Raw genomic sequence first — 13750 nt, 5'->3', positions numbered from 1 at the left:
ATTTCAGTTTTTAGGTGCTTAGTTTATTAGCAACATAGCAATTCCTGCAGAAAGCTGACTGATTAAATGGCAAAACACTTCTGTTCAAAACCTAATTTTCTATCAAGCTGGTTCTGATGGAAGAGACTTTCAGTGATTCAGTGATGTAGATAATTAAGAAAAAGCCCTTGTGGTTCTCAAGCCTCTGGCATTTGTGAATGGTCAGTAAGTGTGCCTATCACTCTAGTCCAATAGTCTTTCTAATCATTACTTGATTTCAAGTAATACCGCAGCAAAAGTAGATGGCTCAAATGTTTATTCAGTGTACTTTTAAAGTGGCAGGCCAAAATGTCACAGACTAGTGATGAACAAATACCTCCAAGTTATTAAACTTGTTTATCTTGCTTTTCATTGTATTCTGTTGAAATTGCATTTTTTGTCTCTTGAAAATGTCTTTGATGACTGTTTGATATATCTGACTCTCTGGTTTCTTCAATATGAGGATGTTTCATTTATTAGCCTGTTGAAGGCTGATAGGTGAAGATTGGTATCTTGCTTCCATTCTTATTTTTGGGTCTGTTTTTTCATTTTTGATCAATATCTGATGCACAAGCTTCCTCTGGCAATGCAGAAAAAAACAGCCGCAAGCTGTGTGATTCCACATCCCACACAGTAGGGCTGGGGAGAGGACAGAGCCCTAGGTCTGCTCTTCCTGTGCCAAGGCACTCTGGGCTGGCTACATCTCTGCACAGCCCGTTCCATGTGTGCAGCCACGTCAGGCCTGAAAGGAGACTGGGAAAATGCCTCACTCTACCTTCAAATCTTCACCAGAATTATTAGTAGATTTCTTTACCTTTGTACCTGCTATTTGCCTGTGCTTTTCAAGATTATTTCTTTGTAGGTTTTTTTCCACTTCTAAAAGAAGTGCAAGCCTTTCTGTACTTCTCTGACATGCAGCATATTTTCAGGAGCATGGCACAGACAGAAGCATGTTTTTAGAATCGTCTTATTGCAAGTAGATTCAGGAAACCACCTCTGCAAGTGTTCCTCCATTGTTCTTAGTGAAAGATCAATCCTGACTAGAGGTAAAGAACTTTGATATGAAGAGGGCCAGACTACACATATTCAGCTATTTCTGTCACATCTAGAGAGAAACAGTTAATCTGTAAGGATTTCTTGTGGTATTCTCACACTCATGCTTTTGGTCTTGGACAAAAATGAAAGATCAGCACCATAAAATCTGAGAACCAAAAGGTACCTCTCTTGTTTTTCTGTTGTACAACTTGGAGTGATCTGCTGCTGAAGCATTCGTACAGCTAAAGCTTCGATGACACTGTCTTCAAAACAGCTAAAATCTCTATGGCTTCTTTTAAATTTGGTGAGAGCATCTGTGTATTCAGCACTTCTGAAAATCAACTCACTGATTTGGGATCTGAACCTAAATAATACATTGGTATAAAGTTGAACAAACTCACACAATGCATTTGACTAAGACACATACAAGTGTGCAGGTTGGAGGGGGTAAAGAACTGGGTGGAAGTTATATTTAAGTCAGCCTCTGCTTTCATCTGCCTTATCTGACTCAGTTTTCAGACCATTTTCTCTTCTTCACAACAACTGTTTTACAGCAGGTGCCCTGTGGTTCCTCAATTCCACATCAGGATTCAGGCCTCCCAAGTGCAGGGCCTCCCATGAAGATGGCTAATGGTAGTATTATAGGTCATAACTCTCTTGCTCAAAAATATTTACAAGTAGTATAATTTTACCTACAATTCAAGAAGGATGCTTAAAAAATATCTTTCTTTCCAGTATTTTCTTGTCTAGAAACTGCCTTTCTGCCTATGATTCTCATGTCACTTGTGTCCACAGCTGTGCATAGCTGGTTGGAAGCAGAGCTGAAAATGTATGTGAATCTCTGTGACGTAAACTGTATGTATGTTTGTAGGTGCTAACATTGTAATGAATTTGACTTCCAAGTGTTGTAATGCAAGGGCAGGCAGTGTACACCAAACAATCCCCCAAACCTGTAATAAAGCAAATAATAAAGCAAATCCATAATAAAGCAAATATTTTGCTAAATTTTATCTATTTTGGTCTTCTAGTCTGTTCTTATTAAATAAATACTGTCATGACAGGCTCTTCCTCTTCTATTTTAACTGTATGAACAGCATCATACTCTGTTTTTTCCAGGCAAACTGTCATGCATGTCACTCTGCAAGGAGATGCAGAAGGTAGAATTTTTGTAAACTAATGTTGAAATTTGAGCTACTGATCTCCAGTGAGAGCTGTCTGCTTATTCCTATTCTTGCCAAAGGCATCAGCTGAAGATTGTCAGTTCTCTTGAGTACTGAAAATGTGTGACTGAATGAAAGATAAAATACTTAATTTATCAAGAAAGAATATTGCTTTGGGTTTTGTTTTCTTTTTAATACTTGCAAATATAGTGATATTATCTTACTTAGTAATACTTATAATTAGAATTGCTTCCTGTCATTGGCAGTGACCATTACTGAATATTTCAAAATAAGAGGCAGTTTCCCTCTCTTTATTTCATCCCCATCCTCCAAAACGGGTCTCTGCAGCATACAATGTGCTGCCTGTTGGGCTCCATTCTTGCCTCTAGCAGAGGATTTGTTAAAGCCCTCAAGAGTGGGATTTAATAACTCTTCCAGATTTTTTTTTTGCTAGACTTGTCTATGATCACTAATTGTCATCCAGATAGATGTTCAAGTCCTCTTTTAATTTCAGCTCACAGCTTCATCAGTTCTGCATGACTACATCTGCAGAATGTCTAAAAGTACATTACCTTTCCTTTGTGTGTCTTGTCAGAAACATGAAGGTTTTTTCCCTGCTTGTCTTTTACCTTAGAACTATGAGGAATGTTTTCTTTCATCAGTCCCTCTTTGTCTCTTCCAGAGGTGTCCTTGGATCACTCAGGTTCCCAAGGAACTTTCTCAGCTCTTAGCTGAAGAAGTGGGCATAGCAAATCCTTTTCCAAATTCTGAGTTAACTAGCTAGTGATTGAACCCAGGGGCTGAATGAAAATTCCTTCCCTGTTAGTTAATTAGGGTTCTTTGGGAAATTCTTATGTCAGTCCATGAAGACCTGACTCTATAGAGTCAGCTGGAAAAAGGAGAATAGACAAGACTGGAATTTATAAGTTTTAGGCAGGAAAAAAATATGAAGGGAAACAACTACCATTTGCTTTAGCTGTGCAATGTGAATAAAGTGAGAAAGCTCCTTCAGGCACCATAAAACACAAACCCCAGTTTTCCTTCATAAAATTCTTTACAGATCTCAAGTAGTGAAAATCAGGCAGGCAGAATTGTTTCTCACCGGTTTCAAGCACCAGACTTTTGCTTTTATTCTGAAATAGAATGACCTTAAAGACAAATATGATCTGGGTCTAAATTAGAGCCTTCCATGTATAGAAAAGCAATACTGCAAGTTACTGATTAAAAGAAGGAAAAAATCATCTTTTTAATAAAAGGCTTCTGACTGTTCACAGGAGGAAAGGAGTCAAACGACTCAAATGGTGTGAATCCTCACTGTGGGCAGAGCAATGCTGTGATCCTGGTGAGTAAGGGACTTGACATGAGAGGACGGTTCTTACTTTCACCTACAGAGAAGTCAGAGGCTTGGCTTGGGGATCCTGTCTGTCAGAGATTGAAAGCCCATTGGGATGTTTTGCTGTGGCTAAGGAGAGGCTGGTCTAGAGCAACACTGCTGTGTCTGCATATGACCATGCATGGTGCTATTCTTGCAGTCGCTTCCCTGCACTCTCCTAATGCCTAATTGGAACCTGAGCAATTAGCTTAAGAATCCTTGTCAGAGTTTCTTTTTGGAAATTGGTGTTACATAGACAAGGTAAGTCTGGCTGTCAGTTCTCAAGACTGTATGTGTAATAGGAAAGCAGCAGATAGCTGCAGTTTAATAGTCCCTTGATGCCCTCATCAGCTGGATAATAACTTCAATTGACAGTTAATGTGTCCAGCTGCATAAACAGGGGTTTTATTATTTATATTCCAGAGAAAGGTTTCTCTTGATAGTAGCGTTTTTAACCTTAGACCTTAAGAAGCTTTTCTAAAATCACAATTCAAGACAAATAGGATGCTTTAGGGGTTTTTACTGTCTACAGAATATGCAAATTAAACCACTCTAAATATACGTATTTGAAGAGTTCTTAGCTTTGCTGTTTCTATTTTTAGAATGGTGATGGGCTCCAAGGCAAGAACTTGCCTTGTAAAAATATAATCTCAGGCACTGCAGTTATGTTCCTGCCCATCTCTTCAGAGATACCTGGGATCTTTGCAATGAGGGTTGTTCCTCTATGCTGTTGCACTTACAGCAGCTGTTCACAGACAGTTGCATCCAACAGCCATTGCTCTGAGGCCTGACTGAGGGAGGATACGTCAGCAGCAGGCTCCTAGGGCACAGCTGCAAGTGATAGTGTTTATGATGATGATGATGTTTCTACCCATAACTGTGGCCCTGGACTGTGGGGCCTGGTTGCTTAGGAGCAGGTTTGTGAGATGACAGCGGTGCTTATCTCTTGGCTTTCAGCAAATAAAGAGTGTTAATTATTAAGTAATAATTAAGGAGTTCATATTGTAGCTGACTTGCTCTGTCATTTATTAAATCCAGTGTGTTTAACTAGTGCAATCTCTGAAAGATTTCATTTAGCTGAGTTTTCCAGCTGTCTTAGAAGTATTTGGTGCAGCAGGCATCAGCTGTGGGCTTTTGGAGCAGGGCAGAGCTTAATACCAAGTGTGACATTTGGAAGAGTGTCTAGGGGGATGTGCTGTGCCTGCTTATTGCATTTCAGAAGCGCTTTACCATTTGCCAGGCTTTTTATTTTTCCTGAATTTCAAATTCCTAAGGGAGTTAGACAGAAAAGGAAGGGTTTATGCTTCCCCAGAATAACTGCTTACGTCTTACCATGCACAAATTAAGGTCCCCCCAACTTTTCACACCACAAACGTGCAGCAGGTAGAAGAAAAAAGCAGGGAGCATGACTCAGTACTGGACTATACCCAGTGCTATTCCTCCATTACTGCCTCCCTTTTCTACTCCATACCCCAAATTCCTCCAGCCTCTTCCTTCCCTTCTTGCTGCCTTTCACCCACCCTCCCACACTCACCTCCTCCAGGTCTCCTGACAGAGCAGCCAGCATTTGCAGAGCTCCTGGTCGGCTCCTCAGCAATCAGACACAGTGACATGTGCCTCTTCCGTGGGCTGATGGATGAAGAATATACCTAGTTCTGTCACGTGTAAAGCAGAGTCTCACAGATACTGTCTTGTGAGCTATAGTCTACTGCATATTATGGTATGAGAAAGCATCAGGGAGACAACAAAGTAGTAAGGCTTATTATATTCTTATTTTCACTTTCAGTTCACAATTTAAATACCCACAAGGAACAAATTTTCTCTGCTTACAACATTCTTTTTGAATGATAATGTCATTGAAAATGCTCTTTTGCCTTTGCTTTCAATGTTGGAAGGTTTCCCAAACAAAGATGCAAGAAGAAGACAGCTGTTTTCTGCTAGGTAGAGATGTGTGCAGAGAAATTGTGAACTCTACCATAATTCTGCAATACCATACAAGAAAGGCTTTAGGATCTGTGATTTACTCAAAGTGATAGGTGTTTGTACAGCACCTAGCAGAATGATACTTGTTTTTTTGGTGCTATTCCAATTTTAGTAATGGAAATTGTACAATGCAAATATATTCCAGTTCATGTAAAGGGGTGTAATCAGCAATTCACACATGGGTTTTTAACTTTTGTAATCAATGGAAATTTTATTAATGCAAGTAAGGGCAATAGGATTTGGTCCCAGAATATCTAGCTTTGCAATGCCTGAGCACTCTGGTGTGCAATTACTAGCAGGCTAAGGTGTATGTGAGATTGGGGTATAATAAGGTCCTGCTAAATTCTCCTTAAATTTCTTCTTTATTCTCAGAGAGAGTGGAATTGCATTACCATGATGATATGTGCACTCCCACTGGAAACTGGCCACATGGAAAGAAAAAAAAAAAGATGGTTTTCTCTGCATTAGTTGTCTCGAGTGCTCAACGTATGTAGTTGTAAGGTGCGTGGGCATGTAGGGAGTTCTGCTGTGAAATGGGACCCGTTATTTCTTTCTGAGCAGATAGATGTGTCCCCCAAATGATGTGGTTTGGCACAGATTTGCTGTCAGTTGGGAGCTCTGCTCAAGCCCAAATACTATCACCTCTGCTTGAGTTTTCCCATGCCATATGGACGTGTCTGATGGAGAGGCAAGAAGGAATTTTCTAGGAGTGGTGAGAGAGCTGTAGCAACCCTCAGGGATGACACCTGTGTTCACTTGTCTTATCACTTAATAGCAACCACAAAATTCGGGACCCTTTCTTATTTGCAGATGTTGCTTTCACGCCAGGTACATCCTGGCAGGTTGATGGGAAAAGAAAAATGATACAATCTGTGAGAACTTCTGAATGGCCCTTTTTTAATGGGTACCATCAACCAAAACAAGTGGTAACTTTTGTCCTTCTTGTATGACTCATCATTGCCCATGGATGTCAAGAATGTGTTGACTTTAACTGTAACAAGTCACAGTGGGGAGAAGACTCGTGGGTAGAAAGAGCATGCTGAGGTACAGGTGGCAGTGTCCAGGGCAGATGGGGTGTCCAGGGCAAGAGTGGCTCATTTTGTGACCAACAGAGGAGAGTCTTCTGTCTTCTCTGAGGAAAAGTTTAGGAGCACCAATTAACTGTGATGTGCCAAGAGGCAGTATCTGTGGTCTCTTGCAGGTCTCGAACTTGGCATAAAATCATGGTGGTGCCTTGGGCAAGGCAGTATTTTAAGCTCTGACATGGGAGTCCATAACTGGAGTTTGTCTTCCCAGCTAGAACATGTCTCCTGCTTCTGCTCTTCAGCTGCTCTGGAAAAAATAGCTGTATTCAGTTATGCTCAGCCCCATCTACTCCCAGTGAGAGTGAGTAAAGTATTGGTGACTTTTGGGATTCTCACCCAAGGATAGAGTTTCTCTCTCACGTAGCTCTCTCCTTTCCTTTGTTTTTCCTTTCCACTGTTGTGTTGCTCAGTTCTCTGGTAATCTTTGTTCAGGGACATTTCTTCAGACAAGCTGATCCTAATGGTCTCTTTGGGCCTTTGCAGCTGGCAGGATGGCTGTAGCAAGAAGCAGACACGTATTTTCTCAGTACACCATCTCAGTGTTGAGTATCTAAACAATCTCTGTCACTCTGAGATACTCTGGATAACAGTCCTATCATTGACTTTACAACATAGGGATGTGCTCTAGCATCATCTAACCAACATCTGGTTGAACTTCAGTCAGTACTGCAAACATAAGGGCAGTTTGTATGTCTCCAGATTAACTTAGTTCTGTTAAAAAAAAAATACTTGCTTTTCTCAGTCTCATAGCTTTCTTGGTTCTTGTTTAGGGTGGCACAATAGAGGCACCCAGAGAAATTCAGCCCTTGCTCCAAGTTATCCACAGTATGTGGTCAATCAAATGGCTGAAAGGGGTCCAGGGCTTGCTGCCCTTGTTGAATGTGGCTGCTCCAGTAGTGTCTAACACCCAAGAGCACCAGAGCAGCTCTGGGGTGGGTATGGGATTGGCATTCATTTTGGTGGGCTTGGTCTCAAGCTCCATCTGTGCCAGGGATGAGTCATTCCTAAGCAAATGATTCCTGCCCTAAAACAAGCAATGTAATTGCCCTTTTCACAGAACTGATGACAAAACACTGTGGTTTAGCTCTCCCATGCTCAGATCTACAGTATAAATCTCACAGACCCTCATAATAGGATGGGCCTTTGTGTATGGGGCAGGAGGGGAATCACACATCCTACATGCAGGGTTCCTGGGAGGCAGTCAGGTGGTGTGGGAGAGGGCAGGAGGCTTGGACAAATCCAGCTACAGATATAACGAGAATTAGCAGCTGCTGGCATCCAGCTAAGCCCCTGCGAGGGACAGAGGCAGAGATCACAACACTAGCTCTAGTGAAGCACCAGCAGCTGCAGGGATCACTGCCCACCTGAACTGGAGGGGATTTCTTCACCCAGAAATCCTGCAGAAAGCTCTGCTGTTTGAGGGATGTCTTATTTTACGCTCTGACTGCATGTGCTTGAACACAGTTATATGGAGACTCAAACCACTATGTGAGCTGCTTTTGTAGAAGTGCAAATAATAGTATTGCAGAGTTGTTGCATCACTGAAAGTGGCCCAAGTCCAAAGCAGGATTTGGTTATGTGCTTCAGGCGGTAGGGTTATGTGCTTGTACCAGATGGAGACTTTAAATTTTCATCAGCGGGTTTATAAACACAAAGAATATCCTTTTATCAGCCCCCGGGTCTTTTACTAATAAGCAGCAAATGCTGAACTTCAATTAGCATGGAGTGGAGGCGCAGATGAAATAATATACGTTCTTACTGATGATCATCCATCATGTGAGAATGAAATCAAGACATGAGTAATGACCTGCTTCAGGTTTTAGGGGCTTTTTTTGTTGCTTTTTTCCCCCTTTCACACACTTGGTAGTATAAATGAGTGAAAATAGCTAAAAATAATTTGAGCCAGATTCTGTGGTGATGAAACTTCATTGCAGGTGAATGGAGCACGAGTTTTCAGCCCTGCTCATCTTTGCATTGACTTCTGTGGATGTTGGACCAAGCCAGCACAAGGGTGTGTGACAACTGCCTTGTTAAGTTTACCATGGAAGGATAAAGAGTTTACAAAACTACATTTTTCCTGCTGCTGAGAGCTGGCCAGAGAGGTCTAAGCTTTGAAGCAACACTGCTGTGTGTTACCAGAGAATCCCGGCTTTCTCAAGGAGTGCAGGTGCATGGAGAGGGAAAGGGATTGATTAGTTTAATGCTGCCTTTGCCTTTAGCAGCACGTTTGCTGGCCTACATGGTGTGCTTGTGTGCTGTATGTGTGCCCCAGCCAAGAAGCTCTTTCTGGACCCTGCAGGCATCCAGCCACTGGGCTTGTGCCCTGTGGTTTATAAATCATTCAGGAAATTTGTGCATGACAACAGCAGTATCAGCTTTTTAGAGGGTGTCAAGGAAGGACCTCTACCTCGACTGATGTATTTTAGGAAAGAAAAGGTTTGAATGTATTTGCAAAGATCAGTCTTGGCACATAGTTTGAGAAGGTATTGGGAAATTGTCAGGAAAGCTGAGGAAAGGTGCAGCTTTGTGGGATATAGATTGGTTCTGGGAATTCTGTGTCTAACTTTTCATGTCTTGCCTTAAGAAGGCTCTGCTAGAAAACTAATCCACTAAGAGGGTCAGGCCTACTGTTGAAAAAGAGAGATACATCAATTTGAATCAGTAACTGAAAGAAAGCTGTTCTCCCAATAATATAATGGAGTACTTTCTGAATAATCAAACCCCAAAATATACCCCTGAAATACTTAGCGGTCAGTTCTTCGGTGGATTGTGCTTCAACAGAGGATAACTGCTTTAGAGGTCATACTGGCTTATAATACAAGAGAATAGAGTTGAATTGTTTAAGTTGGAAAAGGCCTTTAAGATCATCGAGTCTCACTGTAAACCTAATGCTGCCAAGTCCACCACTAAACTGTGTCTGTAAGTGCCACATCTACACATCTTCTAAGTACCTCCAGGGGTGGTGACTCAACCACTTCCCTGGGCAGCCTGTTCCAGTGCTTGATAACCCTTTTGGTGAAGACATTTTTCCTATTATCCAATCTAAGATCACAGGAGAAGGGCAGAACAGCATTGCAAAGGTCTCCCCTGACACTATGAAACCAACAGGATTTTGTGCTTCCTGGATCATGTAGGGTTGAGATTTGTAGCTGGAGGCAGCTGCTGCTCTTTTACAAAATATGGCTGTGAGCTGTGTGTAAGAAGGAGCAAGATGACAGCATGGCACAGAGGTTTGCAATTGCCACAGGAGTCAGAGTGTAAGTGCCGCTTGATTGAATTATCAGAGATGCATGAGGCTTCAATTCTGACTTAACGTAGGCACCAAGGCTGAGAGATTATTGAGGCAAAATGGACCTGTTCTCTTTAATTAGCTCTGATCTGCTACTCTGATGGCATATATTGATGTTAAAAGGAGGCCACTCAGCTTTTCTTTGTACTGCATTGGAAACAACACATTGCAAGAGGAGGAAAAGTTCTATTTAAAATTGCAGAATCGGAGAGGAAGTGAAATGGAAAAGAAAGATCAAAGATAGAAAGTAGGGGGAGGAAGAAAGAGGCAATGTACAGTATGGCTGATCAGACATCCTCATTTCATTTTAATGAATCTCTGACCACTCAGGAAGGGGAGGGTAGCTCATTGTGTACTGGGTGGGAAAGAACAGCCTTCTGCCACTGCAATGAGTTTTCCTTTGAACACTGTCTCTTAACAAATTGAAGGACTGCGCTCTGCTTCCATATTTCACAGAATAAGAAAAGACCAAGCTGTTTTCTGTCTCCCTGCATCCTGCTTATGTAACTTGCAGATGACGGCTGTGCAATCTCTGTCTAAGCCCTGGAAAATTTTCTTGTTGGTGACTCAGGTGCTTGGCAAATAGGCTGGCATGGCGGGCTCGGAGATGAGGTTGCAGTTAGAGGCACTCTCTGGGTACCAGAGCCCAATTCAAGTTCTCTTTATGGAGGCTTTTCCTACTAGAAGCTGTGTGTGGCTTGCTGATCGTCCTAGTCATGTCATTGCCAGGTGTCTCTGTGCTGATGCTGTGTTAATTATGTGCAAGTACAAAGCAGCCCCCTTGATTGCATTGGAGCAGAAGAGAACCACAGCCCTGACTGTTGTCCAGAGATGTGGGTCAGCAAGGAGAGAGGAGAAAAGCTAGAAAAGAATGAGTCCTCAGCCTTTACGTAAATTTTATCTATAAAAATTACTGCAGGATGTGGGGACACTGTTTAGTGCAGCTGGGCTGCAAAAATGGGACTTCACAGGAAGCACAAGGTCTCCTTTTGCAGGTTCCATTCCCAAACTCTGTGCAGTCACTGTAACAGTGTTGGTTTGGAGGCTCTAGATCTGGCTGAAAGCTGGAGGACAGGACTGCACATTGTGCTGTAGAAGTAAAATTGAAAACTATGAACAGGGAAGGATTAGACCTGAGGATGAAGGGAGAAGACTGAGAGGCAGAACTGCTTCAGCTGCAAACTAGACTTCCCTGTGGGTCAGCTGTCATCTCCAGCAGCAGCAGATCCCAATTTCCAGCTCTTTGAAAGTATGACTGAGAGCAGCCAGGAGGTCCGTAGCACCAAGTAGGTTCAGTCACTGCAGAGGGTTGAGACTGGAACAACTGTGAGATCCCCAAATCCAGCCCATCTTATATGAATCTATGCAGCAAGCCCCTCTGACAGTCCAGCCAAGTTTAAAGCAGTACTTAGCTCACTCCTGCACAGAGCCTGTTTGCCAGACTGCAGTGAGGGGTACAAAAAAAAGATTTTGCCACAGGGATGACCAGGTGACTAATGAGTTTCATTGATCTTGTGCTTGCAGGAGAGAGCAGTCTACCCTCTGCAGTTCCTGCGAGCTTTTCTGCTGGAGGCTCTGAGGAAGCAAATGTGAGATGTTATCCAAAAGCAGGGCTGTGTGAGCCCACTGAACCTAACAATGCTGTGCTGTCATGGATGTATGAACAAGATAGTGCAGAAGATACCAGCATCAGGAAATCTCTTGATGGCTTCTACAAAATGTATTGCAAAAAGCGACCAGACAGAATGGACCCCACCTATGAGGCTGCATCACAATGTCTGTCGCAGAAGATTTCAGAGCTAGCAAACCGGGATGGAACAAAATATGTGTCGCGTTGCCTGCAAATGGCTCAGGTGATCTTGAACAGAGATGGGTGTAAGATCTTGCCAAACCACCCCACTACTGCTTGTTTTTCAAAGCCAGCTGAAGGAGGAGTCATGTTGGAAGACAGAAAGAGAACACCTGGACTCTCAGATGACGTCCTGCAATTCCTCTTGAAACAAACACAGACAGAAGATAGCCCTGACGCGTCACATGAGAATTGATCAAGACGCTCATTTGTTTCCATCACTGGAGCTTTGCTTTCACTCTGAAAAAGGTGACTTTCTTGGAAAGACAGTGTTCCTCTTAGCACCACCTTCACCACCACATATTCTGTGGAGGGGTTCATCTGGAGCAGGCCTTGCCACCTTGGCCTCTGCAGGGCAGCACCGCGTAAAGAGCATCTGTGGTGCTTGGAATGCCTTGACTAGCTGGGATGGGTGATGGGTGTTACAGTGTCTGTTGCTGGGACATCAAACATGATGATTTATACCTACCAGGCTTTTAAATTGACCTACATCCCTACCCCAGCTGAACCCAGCCCAAATTCAACCCCTGTTCAGGCATGGATGGCCAGGTGCTGTTGACTCTAACATACTGATTGAGCGAGCTTGGCACGATGTGCCCCAGACCTGGGGAGGAAATTTAAGATTTTGTTCTGTACCTGACTGCTACTGTAATGCCTCTGCCTCCACGGGTGTGCCAAGTAGCTATGTGTGTTTACCTGCAGACATATGATCCCACAGATCATAATTACAATGCAGGTGAGCGTTTTTGACAGAAAAAGCGCGTGTGTGCATGAGAGAGACAGGAAATATGGCTGCTGAGCAGGGTTTTTTTTAACAGGAGAGATAAAAAAAGGGAAAAAAAAAAAAGCTTTATCACCTTAGTGATGTTTCCAACATTTTAAACACACCAGCTGAGCAGACTGGGGATTTTTTCCTATCTATATGAGGTGGTTTAAGAGCAAGCTGAAATAGATTCATGAGTGAGGGCTCTGCAGAGGTGCCCATAGGGAAGCTGCGAAGTTGGTGCCAGCTGCCCTGATAGCTGCCTGCTGTAACATGCAGAGTGCCTAGGAAATGCATAGCTCACATATCAGCGTGCCCAAGACTGTGGGTCACTTGGTTGATTCTGTAGGGGCAGTGCTGCTTTCTCCAGCTCTCTCCCTACCCATTAGCCCCTGCTGATTTCTGCTACCGTAGGGTCTGAGCCCAGAGTGTTCACAGAGGGGAAGCCAATGCTCATTGCTTGAGTACACTCTGTTACCTTTGTTGGCCCTGCACAAGACATTGTGATTACTTTCCCGATGTGTTGATGGACGAGGGAAAATGTTCTCTCAGGTGTTTGAACCACAGAGGTGGTTGCTCTCCAGTAGGGATCATCTTGTGTTGGTTGATTACAGCAGAGGTTTGCTTCTTCTAACAAGCTCTGCTGCTGTTAACACACAGAACTTTCTTCCTCTGATTTTAGTTGCCAAGATCACCACTGGCTGCAGTGGGAACTGGCCCAATGCACTGATTGCCTGGCTTGGGTTTTGGTGACTCTCACTTGCCCTGTGACATTCAGAGGTGAGCTGAAGGACTAATTCCCAGCAGTTGGGTTTGGTCACTGCCACCTGGGGAATTTAAAGTGCTCTGGGTCTGGTGCATCACTCTGAATTTGGCAGGTCTAATTCTCCTTTGCTTTGTGCTTATGGAAACCAGGAGTGAATCCCAAGGGAAACAGCTGCACGAGGGGTGCAGGACTGGGCTCCCACTGTCGAAGCCTTGATGGGAAGGGTGCTGCCGTCAGGCAGGGCTGCAGTTGAGGTCCCTCTGGTCAGCATGTGGGAGCCCTTTGAAGTGGTCAACCAGGAGCATGCAGAGCTTCTGATCTCTCTCTGGATGGGTTGTCAGTCATTAAAGCTGTGCTTTACTGTCTGCAATTATAAATTTTCTGTTCTTGAATTATATATCAGGTTCTAAAAGAGACACTTGGGATGGAG

At 43.2% G+C, this 13750-nt stretch overlaps 1 protein-coding gene across 7 annotated transcripts in view; it reads left to right on the top strand.

Moving 5' to 3' along the window:
* The window catches only part of CHGB (chromogranin B), a 76857-nt gene that overhangs the window by 33062 nt on the left and 30045 nt on the right, over positions 1 to 13750 (top strand). For 5 of the 7 annotated variants that reach the window (XM_074817335.1, XM_074817338.1, XM_074817336.1 and 2 more), the window contains one exon: positions 3488 to 3555. The exons of 1 other annotated variant lie outside the window; for it this stretch is intronic. In XM_074817335.1, coding sequence (XP_074673436.1) covers positions 3488 to 3555 — 68 coding nt within the window. Of the gene's footprint in view, positions 1 to 3487; positions 3556 to 11985; positions 12528 to 13750 lie in introns of those variants that run through there. One more of the 7 variants, XM_074817343.1, reaches the window with a different exon arrangement.

Source organism: Strix aluco, chromosome 3 (assembly GCF_031877795.1).
Source record: "Strix aluco isolate bStrAlu1 chromosome 3, bStrAlu1.hap1, whole genome shotgun sequence".
Classification (NCBI taxonomy): Eukaryota; Metazoa; Chordata; class Aves; order Strigiformes; family Strigidae; genus Strix; species Strix aluco.
The sequence above is the reverse complement of the archived record's forward strand: the minus strand, read 5'-3'. Positions and strand labels throughout refer to the sequence as shown.